This window comes from Vigna unguiculata, chromosome 6, assembly GCF_037176805.1.
Source record: "Vigna unguiculata cultivar grain cowpea cultivar isolate G323 ecotype 2 chromosome 6, ASM3717680v1, whole genome shotgun sequence".
In the NCBI taxonomy this organism is placed as follows: domain Eukaryota; kingdom Viridiplantae; phylum Streptophyta; class Magnoliopsida; order Fabales; family Fabaceae; genus Vigna; species Vigna unguiculata.
The window spans coordinates 31,997,968-32,006,122 of NC_140797.1; the positions used below are offsets into that span (position 1 = coordinate 31,997,968).

General features: G+C 27.4%; 1 protein-coding gene across 1 annotated transcript; it reads left to right on the forward strand.

The window, feature by feature from the left end:
• Positions 1–772: 772 nt before the first annotated feature.
• LOC114186781 (uncharacterized) lies at positions 773–7,248 on the forward strand. Its single transcript, XM_028074794.2, has 6 exons — positions 773–890; positions 2,840–2,980; positions 3,978–4,106; positions 4,532–4,684; positions 6,677–6,721; positions 6,993–7,248. The coding sequence occupies exons 1-6, from the start codon at positions 843–845 to the stop codon at positions 7,098–7,100; spliced, it is 624 nt and encodes a 207-aa protein (XP_027930595.1). The 5' UTR covers positions 773–842; the 3' UTR covers positions 7,101–7,248.
• The last annotated feature ends 907 nt before the right edge of the window (positions 7,249–8,155 follow it).

Consider the following 8,155-nt stretch of genomic DNA (forward strand, 5'->3'; position numbering starts at 1 on the left):
CATATATTTTATTGAAGTTAAAAAACTAATTACATTGAATTATCAAAAAAATATTAAATAACACTTAGAAGTAACGGAATACCAATTAAATGCATATATTAAAGAAAATATTTAATGCATTAAAGAAAAAACAGAGAAGGTCATGACAACAGACAATATATGTGCTGTCAGTAATATCAGTTAAGGAAATGTTCTTCAATGTTAATGTCTAAATGTTTAATTATTATTATTATTATTATTATTATTATTATTATTATTATTATTATTATTATTATTATTTTATAAAGTATAGAGACATTAATTACTTTATTTGTATTGACAAAAGGTTTACCATGCATTTTTCTTAAATATGTTATTAGTTTCTACAGCCAACATAAAAGAATTTATTTGTTTTTCATCGTTTTATTATTGTAAAATTATGAATTATAAAATATGTTATTTTATTTTCATTTCTTCAAATTTGAATCCATTTTTTAGTTCACAATATTCATTTCGAGATAAATAAATAACATTTATTTTAAGATCTTAAAGGTAACATATTTTCACAATATATTACAATATAGTCACTTAAAATGGTTATTTAAATATTTAATCCTTTACAATGTATTTAAAAGTCAACACATTTATTACAATTAATACTTTATTTTTGAAACCATTTAATAAGATAATTATCCATATTAAATGTATATACAATAAACTATGTTATGTAATTAATATGTTTAATTTAAGAGAGTTACTTCAACCCTTGTTAAAAGGCACCAACCCACTCTGTGAAGTGTCTTGCTTTTACTCAAAAACCTCTCATTCATCATCGTTTCAACTTTGTGTAGCACCACAATTCCATGGATGCCACCAACAACAATTCAAATCTTCTCATTTCCCCAAAGGAGGTAACAACTTCAAATATTCCTTTTTTTTTCTCTTAAGTTATATGTTTTGGTAGGAGAAAAGATTATGAAATATTTTTTATACGTACTTTTTTTTTTTGTATATGTTTTAGATTCTTGTATATGTTGGTCGGAACACTTCAAATGTTTCGTGATTTATAATTTTTTTTTCTTGAAGGTACTCTAATTTCTGTGTTGTATGTGGATTTTTGTTATAACATTGTTTGCTTGGATGTGATTTATGTATGATTCAAATCTATTTGTATGAAAAACCCTAGAAATATGTTTGAATGATGAATGAAAGGATGATTGTTTTTAGTAGAAATTAAATATTTTACAATAAAATATATTATTTGGATATATAAAAGTTCTTTAAGAAAAATGAATACTTATCTCTCTTTTTCTCAGTGTTTCTGAACTCTCTTCACTCACCCTATCTTACCAAGAGAGTTATTTTGAAAAGGTTAAATGTTAAATTTAAATTTTTGAATAATTATCTAAAAGTGAATTTTCAATATGGACTAACTTAAATGGTTCAGTTTAAACTAGGAATGTGAATTGATTTATACATACGAAATATTTTTTAAAAAAATCAAATATAAAGAATTCCAGAATGACAATTTTTGCACGAAACAAGAGAGAGGCTATTAATAATATTTAGTTAAATTTTGGTGGCACTAACATTTTGGGATAAAATTATTACAGGGATTATATGATTGTGAAGTCAAATTTCATTTGTTTCAATTTGCCTAGTTTTTCATTTCTAGATTCAAAGACACAACAATAATAATGTGAATTGTAGTTCATGTATACAAAGAAATAGAGTGAGAGACACATTAATACATTTACCATTTATGTATACTTCAATTCTGATAAGTTTAGGTCTCAGAAATTTGGAATACATCCTTATCATTCTCAAGTACATTTTCTATACAATATGATTTAGGAATTTTAACCAGAGCAAGAATTTGTTCACTTAAACAAAAATCAAATTGAGAGCAAAGGTCATTTTTTGCTTTATTTTGGTTATAAAATTTCTCTTGAGTAAGGAAAATTTTGCTTGAATGAAAATATCATGCAGCAAATGAAAAACTAACATATGCACCATTTTAAAGAAACTTAAAATAGCCAAATACAACTATGAATTGTGCCATTATTATACTTCACTTATTCCAACTCAATTTGAATCATTATTGCTCAATACAACATTCATTGACATTGAGTTCTTAAATCAATACATATTTTACTTTGGAAAAAACTAGCTTTGCTTATGCAATTCAAAGTCAATTTAACGCATGCCTCAACTCCATATACTAACATGCATAATTTTTTACCATACCAACATTCCAAAAATATATAGTAGTAATCTATAACTTCATAACTCATAATTTCACAATTTTTAACTTAAAATAGCATTCTTACTCCAATTTGTAACATTATTTCTTACAAAATAATCAATAAATTTACTTTACTTTTAATATGCAAAAATTTAGTAACTACTTTCTAACCTAAGCAGGAGAATCAGTCAAATACACAGTTTTTTTTTTTTTGTCATTAAAAAACTAATCGGGTATAAATAATTCTTAGTTTTCAAGTCAGCAAGGTATAATAATATTTTAAAAGATACAAGCTTTAGAGAAATGGATGTAGAAGGAAAGTAGAGAGTGAGAACATTGAGAGAGAAAGATATATAACATGCAAGTAAGAAAGAAAGAGAAGAAAATAGAATTTTGAAAAAAAAAAGTAGGAGAATTTAAATATATCTTTCTTTAATTTTTTGATACAACAAAACTGTAATAGAATTTCAAGTTTCAAAATGACCAAAATCTTGTGTTGTAATTTTAAAATTTACAATACAAATACATGTTCTTTTGTTTTGTTGTTTAATGCTGTTGAATACATGTTAAATATTGACTAAGTATACTTTAACTATCTCCTTGAACTTAATATAGGAGGAATTCCAAACACCTCCATCAAAGGTTTCTGATTCAAGAATAAATGAAGAACCTATTGCTGCAAACCCAATATCATTTTACATTTCTGAGGACTCTCTTATCCATTGCCATGATATGGTTGGCATGCCAACAAATAAGGTATATATATTTAATCTTTGAGTTAAATGTGCATTTTACATATGTCAAATCATCTTACCTTTAATTTATTTTTACTAGCTTATGGACATATTTAGGTCAAAATTGTGAGCATTAGGATGCACTTTTGTTCGTTTTCCTTTCATACACATCATGTAGTTCATTAAAGAAAACTGTTAGTTATATAATCTCAAACATATGAGTGTTCTTTAAGTAATCACTGTTTGAATTTTTCATATTTTATGATATTTTTCTTATAAAAAAAATTAGAAAAGATTTTTTATATCATTTTATTAATAATTTTAATTGATAGATAATTTTTTTATAAATAATTATTTTCTACAAATTCCTAAATTTGTAACTATTTATTTCTTACAAGTGAAAAGTATTTTATATCAAATATTTTGTAAAAAAAATTGATAGTGATTTCTTATAAATTATTTTTCGTAATAAAATTTATAAGTATTTTTTATGAAAAAGATATCTAAAACAAAACTAACAGGAAATGCATATATATTATATGTATTCTCATAAGCTTAACCATGAATGAATCAGTTATATGTCAGGAATTTTTCTGCTCATTTCTTAGGAAGTACTAGTGTTTTGTTTGGACTGGACTGAGATACAGATTATTATCGAACAACAGTAATGTAAATTGTTTTATAGTCTATATTCATTGTATTTCTATTAGCTTTCTTTGTCCTTTTTATAATTTACAGATTTAATATTTGTCCGTAGTAAACAAATTGGAGTATTCTAAATACTTTTATATTTATAATTTATTTTTTTCTGATAAAAAGAAATTTGCCAGCATATATACCTAAGACTTATTATCAGCTACTGATAAATATACACACTTTTTGAATCAGGAAAAAGAAAATCTAAAAGTCCCCACTGATGAAACAATGATATGTTACTTGCAGAGTTGTAAAAGGACAGTGCATATTATTTTTATCTTTTTTTTTTCATCAATAACCTTATATATGCTGCGTATTATTAGCCTGAAACTCCATCTTCAACTCAAAATTCAAGTTCAAGGAGAGGAAGACGCCCTAAACAAGCACCTGAATGGATTGAAAACTGGGATGTTGAAAGCAAAAAGCGACCAAATGGTAACAGATTTGATAAGGTATATGTAATCTTCTTCGAGTAATTTTTTCTATGTTATAACATATCAACATTAAAGAAAATTTACACTGTTGATGGACATGGCAAAACATTAGAAGAAACCCCTTTAGTTATGTCTATCTCAAAGCTTTATTTTTAATATGAAAAATTAATTATATATAACTTACTTCCTTCATTGTCAGACTCAAAATAGGAAGGCTAATTCTAAATCCACATCTTTATATATTATAGAAAAATTCTAGAGAAAACATTAACATACATGTTTAAATTGTTTAAATGTATATTTGATATGATAGATTGGTACTATATATATTTAGTCATAGAGATTTATGTCTTGTTTCTGTACATGGTTTATTTCAAAGGCGTTATTTCATCTTTGCTTTGTGTTGTGATCACTCATTTTACTGCAAAATTTTGGTTTTGCAGACTTATCGTCATAAGGAGAAAGGGTTTCTGTGTCGATCTTTGCTAGAGTGTGAGAGATATGAGATGCATGGTATTCGTCCTCAGCCTCGCAGAGTGAAAAAACAAGAAAAAGAAAAAGAAGAAAGTAGCAACAAATCTAAAACTGAAACGGAAGTAAGTATATATATATGCTTATTTTCAAAATACTATGAGCTATAATAGCAACACACTCACAGACATGATGCATGACATGTTAGCAAATAAACTTTGAATAAACTTATTTACTTCCTTATATTGTTCATGTAAACAAAATATTACAATTTATAGAATTTATTTTGGCTTTTCGTCTCCGATCCTTAAACTTTGTCATCAAGACATAATTATTACCTATTAATCAATACAATAAATTCATGACCCTTCCACTCTAAAACACACCAAAAAAAAAAAACTCTTAAACAAATTAACTATTCATAAAACAACTCATTTAATCTTATTCCATTTAAGTTTATCTGACAAAACTTCTCCTTAAATTAAAAATCTTCTTTATGTTAGGTCTTCTATCCTTCATCCCAGTTTTGCCAGGTGTAGTCAGCACCATGCTTACTCATTTCATGAATTGTCGGATTCTTCACTATTTTTGTAGTTGACTTGCTATTCTCTTTGGCCTACTTATTCTTCTTTTTGACTGATGTGTAATTCACTCTCATTGTGGCTAACTTGTACTTCACATTCTCAACGACAATTTTGTTTTTAACCAGATTCTTTGTTATCTTATCATCTCACTTGTTCTTACCTGAGTTCATATCAATATACCAATCTCCTTTTGAGTTGTCCACTTGCTCCACCGAGTTATCCACATGCTCTATTGAGCTATACAAGTTGTTAAGGAAACTCTCTTGGCTATTTGAGCTTTCCATGCCCCTCATTGGACTATCTGAGCTTTCCTTGTCCCTCTCCGAGCTACTCAGTTGTCTAGTTGGCCTATCCACGTTTCTCAGTTGTTTTGCTGAGTTCACCACACTACTCGATTGTTTTGCCGAGTTCTCCAATTTCCTGTGCTCACCCCTGAGTTATGTTCCATCATCAACAACATAGCTTCTTCTGCAAGGTTGATCGTTTCTTTCTTTCCACTCTAAATCAACACTCTATTGCAAAATGTCTGACCTTACCACAACTAAATCATTGTTTGAGTAACAGTCCTTTGCACAGTGGCCAGACTTGCCACACTTGAAGCCCTCAATGTTTGAGTTGGTTGACCGACCTCCTCTCCATGGACCTTATCATCTTTCGTGCCAATTTTTGGATCGGTTGTTCTTTTTCTTCTTTTTGTCCTCAACTTCTACCACCATAATTGATTCCTATACCTCCTCGGTATCTCCTTGTGCCTTGAGTATTCTGAGCCTCTCTTATTTGGAGTAATTCTTTTTCAAGTGACTTCCATTTCTTCTTTTGTTGCCCGTGAGCCTCAAGGATCAGACAAACTCTTCGGCCGAGAGCGTTGACATGTCCTTAGATTCCTCAATCGCGCACACCACATTTCTTAAAATCATGATAATTATATAATTGTTATAGTGGAAATTCACATATATTAAATATTATCTAAATAAAAAGATTATAAATTATTATAATCATAAACATTATGGACATTTTAAATTATAAATTAGATATTTTACTTATAACTATTGATAAAATATCTTAAAACATTATATATGAATAAATGTTGAACAAGATACGTAATACTAATTGAATGATTGGTACAACGTAATCACAAACGCATTATTCTTTCTAACATATATGGAAGTATACCAAACACATGGGTAAGGAATAATGATATAGGGTGTTACATTTTCTATATGATATTTCTCATTGAGGTTTTTCATATGCCATAGTTTAGGGCATTTTGGAAATTGATATGTAACTGTAGTACTGAGTGTGCTTATTTGGGAGTTTGTTATCTTTTTTATTTATATTCAGTTAATGCTGTTTTAAAATATTGCTTAAATTTAAAAAAAAAAATTATGGATAACTATGAAGAAGAAAGTGGTGTTCCTTTACTGCTAAAAGTGTTTTTCAAAATAAGGAAGCACAATATGAGGTAAGTACATATATTTAATGGTTCCTATATTTGATAAAAGTGTCGTTTTAAAATATTGCTAAAATATGTAGGAAATGGTCCTGGGTAACGAGAACAACCAAGTAGCAGAAACTGAGGTGAGTGTGATCGTTTTGATTTTGGTTTTTCATATCTTTGCAAAATGTTTTTTTCCTCTTAAATATTGCAGATACAAGGAGAAATATTTGCTGTTGAAAAGAACAAAGAACCAGAATTTAAATTCTTTTTTCAAATTTAGTGTACTTCATCCATTCACCATGGAAATTTAACTTTTACTGTCAAAGTTTATTGCTCATGACAGAAACAGAAAAGAAAAAAGGTAGAAAATGGAATTAAACATATTTTCATGCTTTGCTTTGAATTTTCCAGGAAGCGATTATTGCTCGAAGAAGAGAAGAAGCAGAAAGTATGAAAGACATTGTTGAAGAGTTTCTTGCAGAAGCTCATTACAATCAGCTTCACATGTTCAACCCTTGATCCACATGTGGGAAAAAAAGGACTTTAATTTCAAACTAAATGATAACTTATTATCATCATTTCCATGATTCTGATACATTTTATCTTGACTTGCTATGTTGATAACTTTCATTCAAGTTAGGTCTTAACTTTCTTCTATTTGATATAACATGTGCATGAACTGTGAACAATTTTCTTTCAAATCCTCTTCCTTGTTATGTTATCAATGTTTCCAATTTTTTTTGGCATCTAACCCTTTTTCCTCTATATTCCTAATTTTGGTAATAACTGCTTTAAAATATTTATAGTAACTGTGTTTCATGCTAACAAAAGTTTTGCATAAGAAGACACAGAATAATCAGAAAAAAAAAAATGGTCTTAATCTTTATATGGAAAAAATTAGCTCTTGGATTTCAACCATAATTTTTCTAACTGGCCCTAAACTTAGCATTTTCTTGCTGTTTTTATCTGCAACAATATGAGTATATACTAGTTGTAATTACTGTCAAATCTAGAACTTTCAAATGAATTATTGTTTATAGAAATTATCAAATAAATTCAGAATGAAATATAAATTATTTTATTGTAATTTATGCCAAATCAAGCTAGTGTTTTAAATATAATATTTGTTTGGCAATATATATATTTTTGTCTTGGAGGTAAAGATCTTGTTTTATCCTTATTTGTAAACATTCTTGAAAATTAAATGCATTTATACATGAGTTATTTTTATTGTTATTTGTTTTCTTCTCATGAATATACTTCATCTATTTCTATATTGGTTTCTTTTAGTGTGATACTTGGACACATCTTGATCATTATTATAAAAATATGGTTTCTTTTAGAGTGATACTTCATTTATATCTTAACTTCGGTTTTTATATATTTATCATGTAAGAGAAACTTATTTAGAAACATTAATTCTAATTTTTATATTTTTTTTTCATTTTTAACCCTCACTTTTTACTTTTACTTCTTTTCTCAAAAATATATCTAATTAAGATAATTTTCTAATAGATTTAAAAATATAACTATCATTACAAGAAGGGATGACTTTTGTCTATGGTTAAGTACAA